The 12,556-nt window shown below is 44.7% G+C and overlaps 1 protein-coding gene across 2 annotated transcripts in view; it reads left to right on the forward strand.

The window, feature by feature from the left end:
* The first annotated feature begins 248 nt into the window (after window positions 1-248).
* Window positions 249-12,556, forward strand: part of LOC119006212 (sodium- and chloride-dependent transporter XTRP3-like) — a 32,332-nt gene continuing 20,024 nt past the window's right edge. The window contains exons 1-2 of one of the 2 annotated variants that reach the window (XM_037074692.1): window positions 249-483; window positions 8,230-8,370. In XM_037074692.1, coding sequence (XP_036930587.1) covers window positions 366-483; window positions 8,230-8,370 — 259 coding nt within the window. In that variant the 5' untranslated portion in view covers window positions 249-365. Of the gene's footprint in view, window positions 484-2,479; window positions 2,511-8,229; window positions 8,371-12,556 lie in introns of those variants that run through there. The other variant, XM_037074694.1, reaches the window with a different exon arrangement.

A 12,556-nucleotide genomic window follows, 5' to 3' on the forward strand; every position in this document is an offset into this window, starting at 1 on the left:
AGACCCAATTTGGTCAGAGTCTAAAATCCACTCAGCATGAAAGGTGGGTTAATGAGCATGTGCAATCAAACATTCACCTGGATGCCCTGCATTTAACCCTCATCACTTACACAGATCGGTGTGTTTTCGCTCAACTGTTGGAGGACTACTGATCCCAAGAAGCCTGTATCGCGCTCTGAAACGAAAGGCTCGTGGGAGCTGTAGTTACTGAGCGACTCTAGCAGTGTGTTGTTGGACCCTCCTCCTGAGACTGGCCACACAACAATCACCGCTTATAAAGCGGTGACGGGACGCACGGTGACACACTGCGCACTGATCCTCCTGAGGCTCAAGAACATACCTGGCGACGTTCACAGGACTCAAACATGGAAAAAAGACCAAACTGGGAAAGTCCCATACAGTTTGTGCTGGCATGTGTGTCATATGCTGTCGGACTGGGAAACGTGTGGCGGTTTCCATACCTCTGTCAAATGCACGGTGGAGGTAAGTGACTGCAGACCAGCCCACCTGTGGAACAAGTGCATTTCAAATGTGTGTGTGTGTGTGTGTGTGTGTGTGTGTGTGTGTGTGTGTGTGTGTGTGTGTGTGTGCATTTTAAACAGAGAGAACGTATTCATTTTCAGCTAGCTGAGTCTCACAGCTGAATATAACACAGTTATCTCGTCATAGCTCACTGTTATGTTCCTGTAGATGATGTACAGTATCTTTGTTTAAACATCGCTCACTAAAAGGCCTCTCAAAGCTATCTGCCTTTACATTCTCATTGAAGTGAATACATAGGCCTTAATAGGTGTACATACTGACATACAGACAATGAGCAAAAAATAAATACACAGGGGAGCATATCTGTCAGTTTATTGACTTGATGTTTATAGTCTGCGTTATCAAGGTGAGTTGTTTTTGTCGGAAAATTACCACATGAATCGTTTATCAAAATAAATGACATATTGTTGTTGAAACTGGCAATAAACAAGACCTAATTGCAGGTCATAAACAGAGTAGAACCATGCAGGAAGTAAGAGTATGATTAATTAGTCCAGATTTATATAACAGGCAGCCTACAGACTTTACACTATAGTTGCAACTATGGCACGATGGTCAGGTGATAAGAAGTGGTGCGGGTGTTTCCATGTAAAAAGTATTCCGAATAAACAAACTGACCTTAAAGGACAACACAGTTTCATACTGTTTTACTTTGTCTATATGTGGCGGACCCTGCCACCTCTCTGGCTTCAAACAGTGAACATTTTCCTTTGAGAACAGCTTGTTTATTCATTTATGGACAATGTTTGTATTATTATATCATTAATATTATAAATATAAAATTCTGACTTTGAATTTCTTTTCCAAAACTACGCAGTTAATATCCTCTGTCTCCTGCTCCTCTCCTGGGTGTGCAGGAATAAACAGCACTATTACATTAAAGGTTAGAATAAACAGAGCCAGGTCTTCTCATGAAACAGGTCCTAAAGTGTACAGAGTGGAGAAAATGTGATTGGATGAGAGAATTGTTTTGTCTTTATTGGTCCTATTCACGGATCACTGAACAATGAGCACACATCTACTGTAATTACTGTCCTGGAACTGTAACTTCCAAGCAGGAAACCAACGAAGACATGTGACAAGCTGCTCTCAGGGCTGCAGAGGGACAGCTAAATGAACGTTGTCCCAATAACTTCCCAAAAACTTTACTGTATTGTTTGTACTGTATTATGATTTAAAAATGTGAGCATTTTAAATTTGAATAACAAAGAATGAAATATTCATGCATTGTGTACAATACTGTCTACAATTCAGGTGGGCTTTGAAATAAAAGCTTCTAATCATAAAGCACGTGAGCAGTATTAAAGGGGAAGTTCTGTATTTCTAAACCTGGGCCTTTGATTCACATGTTTTGGTGGGTAAATAACTCATATGTCACAAAAGTTTTGAATCTACCAGTAGAGCCAGTAGATGTGATCATTTGTAGCAACTGTGATCATTAACGTTACATCCACTAAAAGTGTTTATGTTACTGCCCAGCTCAGGTTGCTCTTCTAAGTGTCTGACAACATTACAGAAACCATTTCTCATACTGGGTACTTCCAGGGTAAAGTACCATGGAACATTATATTTCTCTGCTGTGATGTAGCAGACATAGAGCAATAAAAACAAATTATTTTCTCTTTTCTCATGACATTCATGGAATGGACAATTCGGTACAATTCAAGATTTGATGTGAGAACAAGTCAAGAAATGGGCCCTTTCTTCCTCCAGCAGCTCATAAGGAGCAGGCTGGAGTAGAAAACATGCCTTTCTCAAGTGCTTGTATTGTCAACCAATAACAGAACAGTAACATAGAAGTTACTAATCTGTCATTATAAAGGCAAATGCAGTGATTTAGGTTGATTTTAAGTAATGCGTTTGCCTGCCTAATCTCCTCTGGCAGATGGTTCCAGAACGTCTATGATGGCAAAAGCCCTGGTACACCTTGGTCACCAGCCTTGACCCAAGAATGGCTAGTACAAAGGGTAGGGTACTCTTCACATTTGTACCGATCCCCATGCCTGGAATTCGACACCAGTATCCAATAGTACCTTTGTTTGGTACTTATATCTCTCTGTAATACAAAAAAGTAAATTAATATAAAACTAGTTAAATCATTAACTTTTAGAGTCAATATATCATGAGTCAGATTTCCAGTAACAGTGCACATCACATGATAGTCAGTCTTTCTAACTTTTATTTCAGTGGCATCTTGCATCACTGCATGTACATCTTTTATTTATTTATTTATTTTTTAACGTTAACTGCTGCATATAGTTGTTTTGCTCATCAAACTAGTCCTATAAGAATAAATGTAATAGAAACAATCCAGATGTACATGTGGCACACAGTGTCTCAACAAGTGGTGGCTGTGTTTTAAACCAATTGGGAATTCCCATTACGTTTTAGCATTGAGCTAGTGGACTGAGCACTTGCTGTAATATGTCCTTGTATACAGTATGAAGTTCACATGATATTGGTTTCATACCAATGTTTCGGACATACTAATAAACATACTGTTTTAGTAAACTTAACAGCATGTTGATAAGGCATTTCTGGCGCAGTTTTTTGGTGACATCTCACTCTGTCTCTCTTTCTTTAATGTTACTGTAAAAATGGACTCTCAGGTACCCAGATGTGGCACCAATTGATTTAATGTGAATCACTACTTGGTAGTACAGATGTAATTTGGTCGGTACCCTTAAAAGTACAGAGTCCGGTACCCAACCCTATTAGTAAGAGTGGGTTAGAGGGTCTCAGGTTTCCATTTGGAGAATAGGGTGTCTAAAGCTCCGCAATATAACCGGGGGCCAGACCATAAGGGGCTTTGAAAGTTATAAAAAGAGCCTTAAAATCAATCGTATTTTACCCAATGACGAGACGAAAGAATTGGAGGAATGTGGTATCTACAGTTTTTGTTCAAATACAGGCAGCAGTGTTCTGCACCTGCTGACATTGAACCACTGAGGACTCATTCTGGCATGCATAAAGTGCACTGCAGTAGGCAAGACATGAGAGGACAAAGACTTTGTAAGCAGGGGAAAGACAGAGCTGATTTAATCTTACTGGTATTTCCAAGGCGGAAGTAACAGCATTTAATAAGACTGTTGACACGTGGATCAAAGTTGAGTTGTCAGTCAAACGTGATGGCTAGATTACAAGCTGTAGATTTTTATATTGACTGTCAGTTGAACAGTAAATGTTTGTTATCGTATGTTTGTTCGATGATCAGAGCCAAAGAATCCTCCACCCAATTTTAGCTGCAGAAAGTTACAACTCATCCATTTCTCAATGGCATTTATACACTCCATTAAAATGTTAACACAGCTGACTTAAACGATATATAAATATGTGTGTCGTCAGCATAACAGTGATAGTGTCTCCAAACAGAAGCATTAAAAGAAGAATAGATCTCTGTGGCAAACCACACATCAATGGGGCTGAAGACCAATTGAAATAGGAAGTTCTCTATTATAGAGATATGACTCATAGGTTTAAGAGACACTCCAGTAATACACGCTGATTGAGTCCATTGATAAGAGTATTACGATCAGTGATATCAAACACCACACTGAGGTCAAGCAGCAATAAAACAGAATACTCCCCAGTATCAGCAGTCATCAGTAAATCATTTGTAACCCTGATGACAGTGGGTTTAGTACTGTGTTGTTTGCGACACCCAGACTGATTTCTAGAATTTGACATGAAAGGGGGATAAGAAGTGGTAAATCTGTAGAAGTGATTGATCAAGGTTACGATTTTTTAGTAAGGTCTGGGTGCTGGCCTGCTTAAAATGATATGTGATAAGTTCAACATGAACTGAGGATTTCGGTGGTTTCAAAGCCTCAAAACTAGAGAATTTATCTGAAGTAATGGCTAACTATTACAACACTGTTGTTGAATAACAGCTAGACCTCCTCACAGACCATTATCCCTGGGAGAGCTAAAATATTCATAGTAACTAAGCTCAGCTATAGTGTCTAAGCATGGGCAGCTGTGCGTGGTCGCCAGGTGACACCCAGGTCTCAGTGAAGGAAACAAAATCACTGAAAACACTCTGTCAGCACCTCCAAGTCCGAGGCCATGGTTCTCGACCGGAAAAAGGTGGCTTGCTCCCTCCGGGTTGGGGGAGAGTTCTTGCCTCAAGTGGAGGAGTTCAAGTATCTTAGAGTCTTGTTCACGAGTGAGGGAAGGATGGAGTGTGAGATTGACAGGCGGATCTGTGCAGCAGACAAAGTAATGCGGACATTGTATCATTCTGTCGTGGTGAACAGAGAGCTGAGCCAAAAGGCGAAGCTCTCAATTTACCGGTCAATCTACGTTCCTACCCTCACCTATGGTCATGAACTTTGGGTCATGACCGAAAGAATAAGATCCTGGATACAAGCGGCCGAAATGAGTTTCCTCCACAGGGTAGTGGGGTGCTCCCTTAGAGATAAGGTGGGGAGCTCTGCCACCCGGGAGGAGCTCGGAGTAGAGTCGCTGCTCCTCTACATCAAGAGGAGCCAGCTGTGGTGGCTTGGGCATCAATATCGGATGCCCCCTGGACGCCTTCCTCGGGAGGTGTTCCTGGCATGCCCCACCAGGAGGAGACCCCGAGAAAGACCCAGGACACACTAAAGTGACTATGTCACTCGCCTGGCCTGGGAACACCTTGGGATCCTCCCGGAGGAGCTAGAGGAAGTGTCCAGGGTGAGGGAAGTCTGGGTGTCCCTGCTCAGGCAGCTGCCCTGCGACTCGGCCCCAGATAAGCAGAAGAAAATGGATGGATGGATGGATAAAAATAAAAGTTTTGCTTAAAGCGACCTTACTTTTAGATAAGCTAATCTCAATTGTGTACTTTGGCTTGCAGAATTTACAGTAGGTAAATTATAGATCCTGTGTGCTTTATTGGTTTGATGTATTAAGGGCCTATATTTATTGAATAAAATTATATCAAAATTAGATGTATGGGGATGGTGTGAAGTTATAGGGTTGATGAAAGTTTGTGCTTCATGAGGACGGTCACAAGGGGGAGTTAACGAGTTCATGTCAGGAATGGATACTAGCAGTGGCATGGGGAAAAGTAAGCTTTTAGTGCCAAGCCTTCTTGGTTGTCCGTAGATGTGTGTTGTGTGTCTGGAGGCAAAGAATCTGGCTAAAATGGCTACTGCTTGGCAGAGTGGATGAATGGGGCTGGACACAAAAACAGGCCCTGTTATAGGATTTCAGAAGATTGCTTCCGAACAGCTTTGCGAGCAGCGTGCACAATGATATTTCTGGTGCATGGATGTTTCTCCAAGAGGCTGGGGATCTTGTCAAGGATGTCACCACCATAACACCTGAGAAAAAGTAATTCACTGTCTCCTGCCATGCCTTGCAATGACATGACTCTGATAACAAGGGTGGTGGGAGAAGCTACTGGTGGTGATTATGCTATACCTGAATTTAAGTAGCAGCATTTATTCATACAACAAAATTACAACTTAAAGGGATAGTTCGAGTTTTTTGAAGTGGGGTCATATAAAGTACATATCTATAGTCGATTTGTTCCCCACCATAATCACCGCTTATGATCTGCGAGCGGCAAAATACAGTGCGAGGCCCAGTTGCAAGACGAAAGGTTTATGCATGCAACTCTGTTTGCTTTCAATCAAAATGAAACTTAACAATTTCACACACAGACCGTAGAACCTCCATATCCCTACACATTAGCGCAACTGCATAGGGATACAGAGGTTCTACGGTTGAGAAAATGTAGTGCCAAAAGAAAGGGCGGTCTAACGGCAATGTAAAGCTGTGTGAATTTTCTCTACTAGTGCATTGCCCATAGGAAGCATGTATTCCTATGGAAAAGTGAGAGGTTAAGTAGCTTTTTCATGGATGGCCAAATGAGGTTGTGTTTGAGGGTTGTGTTTTACAAAGTTATATGTAACTATTTACATTTAAATGCAGGCAATGCCTCAGGCTCAGGGCTCCTCAGCTCATTCCTGCCTGTTTCTCATTCAGCAGTCTCCTCCTTGTTTTGACTCATAACACAAAAAAACGACTACATTACTCACTAAACACACTACACTAAACACTATATAACACACTAACTATTAGGGATGTATACTGTGGACCGGTACTTTTTGGTACCAGCTCCTAATTGGGTCGGTACTAGGGTACCGTTAAGATTCTGCACAAATGGTACTGTTATCTGTACTGTGACTTGACTTCACAGAAACGAAAGTGGGTGCCGAGCTGCTTCGGCCCTGCAGTCTTTAGCGTTAGCCGGGCTGCTAACTTTACTGGCTTTGTTACAGCAATCAAACACGGTATCGGACACTTTGTTGTCAGAAGTGAGCTCTGCAGTGATTGGCTCTGGTGTGCACGTGGCTAGGATGTGCAGAGATTGGCTTTAGTGCGCACGTGACTATGGTGGCAATGGTTAGCAATGCTAGCAGATTTCGTAAAGCATTTCTGAAATAATTTATTAACGGTATCATTGTAGTCCAAACAAATGCGACGTTGCACACCCTTGAACCAAGCAGCAGCCATGTGGAAAGTGTCAGGTCAGTCTGATCCTGATCTGCAGAGATATTTGAGGCAAACACACACAGACAGACAGACAGATTCCTTGCTTTTATAGAGAGATGTCATGGGTTTGAGCTCTGCAGTGATTGGCTCTGGTGCGCACGTGGGTACAGTGTTCAGTGATTGGCTCTGGTGCGCACATGACTGTGGTGGCTCTGGTGGACAATGCTCACGGAATTTGTAAAGCACTTATGAAGTAATTTATTAACGGTATCATTATAGTACAAACAACCCTTGAACCAAGCAGCAGCCATGTTGAAACTCTTAGGTCAGTCTGATCCTGATCTGCAGAGATATTTGAGGAACAGACACACACACACACGCACGCACGCACACACACACACATACACACAAACAGATTCCTTGCTTTTATAGAGGGATACAATGTACACTTTAACTGTTATAGATTTTTTTAGGTGAGCCTTGTTTAGGTTCTTAAAATTCGCTTTGCATCTGTGCACCATTCACTGCAGTTCAAAGCTGAACGTCTGGGCTGGAGCGGCTCTCTGCTTCTCCAAACTGAGGCTGCACTGATCGGTGATTACGGCAGAGAACAGATCGACTATAGATGTATAGTCGATCAGTGTACCTTATATGACCCCACTTCAAAAAACCTTTAAGTTGCAAAAAATGTACACAGTAAACACAGAGAAATTAAATTATAAATCACAGGCTGTATTATAAAGTGCTGTCTTTTCTTTGCTGCTTCTCTACTGTAATGTATCCCCTTTTTACAATTCCAGCCCCTTTTTTTATCCTGGCTCCTGAGAAGTCTTGTCAACTACCACCTCATGCCTGACATTTGTGTAGTTCATGTGCAAAAGCTTCATCATAGATAAATCTCAGCCTGAGGAAGAATTATGTATGTCTTTTGTACCCAAATACAGGACGCTGAATAGCTCAACCCACTGAACCTCTTCTTAAACATGTGAGCGGCAAGCTTAGAGAAAACACACTCTCTCTTGTAAAGATGACAAACACAAAACTTCTTAACTCTTTCCTTTGTATACTGTCAGTTTGATAATCTGTATACAAAGTAATTTGAAGTAATTTCTCTTAAGTTTATTTTAAAGATGAATGCTGAGACCAGCAGCAACAGATGCGTTTGGTTTCATATGTCTGTATTTTTCTGTATATCTCCACCTTCAGGGGGGTTCTTGATTCCATATCTCATAATGCTGGTATTGGAAGGTGTTCCCTTATTCTACATGGAGCTTGCCATTGGCCAGAAGATGAGCCGAGGCAGCATCGGGGCATGGACTGCTATCAGCCCTTACCTGGGAGGAGTCGGTAAGTTCTGTCTGAGCCAACTGACTGTACCTGAGGCGCGGTGCATTGATGCACCTTTGGGACTCCTGTTAAGACTACTGATGAGTTAGTGCTTTGCCTCTCTGGTAACAGAAAATAGAAGAGCATGTTGAGTTTTTTTAATTTTAAAACAGAGTGTGTGCCTCTGATGGATCTGCAGCTGACACTTTCAGGTGCTACCACTTAATACTGTACTGTAATTTAAATGTTCATGCTTCTTGTGTCGTCCCAGTTTCTGCCTGGACATGATTTTCTTTTAATATTTTTAAACAGTTACTAGGTGAAGCGTAGGTAAAGCATTAACCAATTTTTCAACCCTAACACTTATTCAGGATTAAACGCACCAAATGTGAGGTGAACTGTCACTTTTTCATTGAAGCATGGAACCTGGTACAGTTTGTGAAGATGAAGTCATTGCAAAAGCTACTTAAAGTGAAACTCTTGCAAAAATGCAACCTAGGACTTTTTGTGAATGTATATGAGTCAAACCTTCATGTAAAAGCATAATTATGACGAAAGAGGCACTTCTAAGATTGACTGTATTTTCATTTTCGGCTCAAAATCATTTTCAATGGGGTTAGCATCAAAATGGCTATTTTTAAAACACTAAGAAGGCTCAACACAAAATAAAACTTTGCTCATAGTATCACCCGGGTCTCTACACAAGAACACAAGCATTGAGAACATTTTTTGTGTACACAGAGTTTAATAAAAAGAAGATTTTTGAACATCTTACGTTAGCAGTAGCTTCTGCCTCTAGCCGTCGTCATGGCAGCTCAGACGTACTTGGGGATCAACACTTATGGGTAGAGTGTATGTGGTTCAGTTGAGCTATGTGTAGAGACCCTGGTGTCAGACACAGGGTCAGACACAAGGGACAACCCTGGCAAAGTCCAACACCCACCGGGAAAGGCTTGATTTAGAGCCAAGTATGTGGACACAGCTCTCACTTTGGTCATACAGCGACTGGATAGCCCGTATCAAAGGGTCCGGTACCCCAGCTCTCACAATACATCCCACAGTACTCCCCAGGTGACCTGGGCGTAGGCCTTCTCCAAGTCCACAAAACACATGTAGATAGGTTGTGCAAACTCACATGTCTCTTGACCAGCTTGACCACAAGGTTAAAAAGATGGTCTGGACCAGGACGGAATCCGCATTCTTCCTCTTGAATCTGAGATACGACAGTTGGCTGCAGCCTCCTTTCCTGACCCTGGACCCAGCTCATGTGGTTACCCGGCCTATGGATCACCTGTAATGCCAGATACCAGCGAGTGATCTGCACATTGGCATCTTTCATGCGGTGGAGCCATTGGAGCGGGGCATGGTCCAGCCACAGGATGAATAGGCGCCCCAGGAGGTAATAGCAGAGGGCACCGACCGTATGGCGAGGCAATCCTTTTCCACTGTACTGTAATTCACCTCCCACTGAGCCAGCTTTCGGCTAATGTACAGTACAGGGCGGTCAACCCCCTCCATCTCCTGTGACAAAATGACCCCCAGCCCACTGTTCAAGGCATCGGTCTGCAGGATGAAAGGGAGAGAAAAGTTAAGAGTGTATAAGAGTGGCTTCCCACAGAGGGCTCTCTTTACCCTCTCGAATGCCAGCTGACATGGCTCCGTCCACTGGACCGGATCTGAGGCACCCTTTCGGGTCAGGTCAGTTAGGGGGCTTGTCAGCTTTGAAAAGGCCAGAATGAATCTCCTTTAGTAACTTGTCATCCCCAGAAACCTCCTTACCGCTTTTTTCGTCTTTGATGTTCAGCAGGCTGCAACCGCTGCTGTCTTCTGCACCTGTGACCGCACCTGCCGGCCCCCCAAGTGGTACCCCAAATACCGTACCTCCCTCCATCCAACCGCACACTTCGGATTGGCCGTGAGCCCTGCCTTCCTCAGGGATTCTGCACTGCAAGCACTGCTCCCACGTGCTGCACATGCTGCTCCCAGGTCTCACTATGAATGATTACATCATCCAAGTAGGCCGCAGCATATGCAGAGTGAGGCCGCAGTATCCGGTCCGTGAGGCACTGAAATGTAGCTGGCGCCCCGGACAATCCGAACGGAAGTGTGACAAACTGGTACAAACCGTACGGAGTGGAGAATGCCGTCTTTTCCCTGGACTCTAGCAACAAGGGAATCTGCCAGTAGCCCTTGGTCAAATCCAGTGTCATGACAAAGCTGCGCTGTCCAGGAGTTCGTCAACCCGGGGCATTGGATAGGCATCGAACTTGGACACCTCGTTGACCCTGCGATAGTCCACACAGAATTGACCCATCAGACTTGCGAACCAGCACAATGGGGTCACTGTCACTGCTGGACTCTTCTATTACTCCCATCTCCAACATGGCCTGAAATTTAGCCAGAACAATTTTCCTCTTGTGTTCTGGCAGCTGATAGGGTTGTGAGCGCACGGTCACACCTGGGGATGTTTGTATGTGGTGGTGTATGAGGCTTGTGCTTCCTGGCAGCAGAGAGAACACGTAAGCAAAACACAGCTGCAGCAAGGCCACATCTGCTCTCTCAAAGGGAACTGGTGCTGAATGGATCGATTTTGCCACCTCTGGTCCCAACTCATCACCCTTGATCACTGTGGTAGCCGGAGAAACTGCAGTCACCTCCTTCCAGGCTTTAAGGAGGTTGAGATGGTAAATCTGTGTTGCCCCACCCCTGTCAGAACGCACAACCTCATAGTCAACATCCCTCACTTGCTGTGTGACCACAAAGGGCCCTTGCCACTTGGCGAGAAATTTGGAGCTATATGATGGTATCAATATAAGGACTTTATCTCCCGCTGAAAACTGTCTACGTTTTGCCCCTCTGTTGTACAGATGCTGCTGACGTTTCTGGGCCTGGAGCAAATGCTCCCGTGATAATTGACCCAGTGAATGGAGTTTTGCTCGCAGGTCTAGGATGTGCTCTACCTCGTTTTTGCTGGTGCTTGGACCCGTCTCCCAGTTTTCCTTAACCAGGTCCAAGACACCCCGTTGCCTGTGCAACACTCTTTGCAGAGATATTGTGTAGGGGCACCACCTGGGGATATCGCATTGCATAGTCCTCTAGGACTAACACAAATCGATAGCCCCGTGCACTCTGGTCTAATGGCCCGATGAGGTCCACGGCAAATCTATCAAAAGGGACCTGAATTTGTGGCATTCGCGGCAGGATGCACACCACCGACCTACATCGCACGAATGCCCGGCCAGTAAAATTGGGCCATGTTCCCGTTCAGTGTTCTATCATAAACCAGGTGACCCGCCATGGGGTTGTGATGAGACGCCTGGAAAATTGTTTCTCAACGGCTTTTTGGTACCAACAACTGGGTGAGTTCTTCTCTTGTCTGAGCGCCACGACTCACTCTGTATAATCTGTCCCTAATGACAACAAAATATGGGTGAGTGAGTGCTGTGTTAGGGTGGACCTGGCAACCATCAATTTTCATCACTTGGTCAAAGGCATAACGGAGGTTCTCATCCCGAGACTGCTCAAATGGAAAATCTTCCATGGGAGCTATCTTCGGGGCCAGAGGAGCCAGCCGTGCTGGCCCCACGCCCCCCTCTGTTGCGTCGGGATGTGGCACCTGTCTCACCACTAAGCACAGCACACAACTCACATTTACTTGATGTACGCGACCACACCCTCATAGTTTCCCTCACTAAGTTAGCAAACCCCAGCCAATTCGTGCCCAAGATCAGAGGGTGCATGAGGCGAGTACTAACTCCAGCCTTGCTTTTCCCATTAAAATAAATTTCCAGAGCCACCACAGGATAATCATGAATATCCCCATGCACACACCTCCAGCACACCTGTCTTGGCGTCTGAGGAGCCCCCGTGGTGCCAGTCGATCAGATATGTAGGCTGGGCCCTGTGGACCAGAAGGCAGAGTGTGGTTAATGGACCAGAGCGGAGCATGCTCCGGGTGTGTGGGTGTGTGTGTGCTTTGCGGTGGGCGGCGTGACGGTCGGGGTGGGACAGCCCGCGGGGATCGCCACTAGCCTGGCCTCCTCCCTCATGCTCCGCCTGGGAAGGGAGAGATGGTCCTCCGCGAGGACAATCGCTGCCTCGATGGTGGAGGGATGGTGAACTGGACCCATTTGGAGGTGGATGATGGTAATCCGGAGTTGGTCACTCTGACGGCTATGGATTGAATGAAAAGCTTGCCTCTGCTGCC

The sequence above is a fragment of the Acanthopagrus latus genome, chromosome 17, assembly GCF_904848185.1.
Source record: "Acanthopagrus latus isolate v.2019 chromosome 17, fAcaLat1.1, whole genome shotgun sequence".
Taxonomy (NCBI): domain Eukaryota; kingdom Metazoa; phylum Chordata; class Actinopteri; order Spariformes; family Sparidae; genus Acanthopagrus; species Acanthopagrus latus.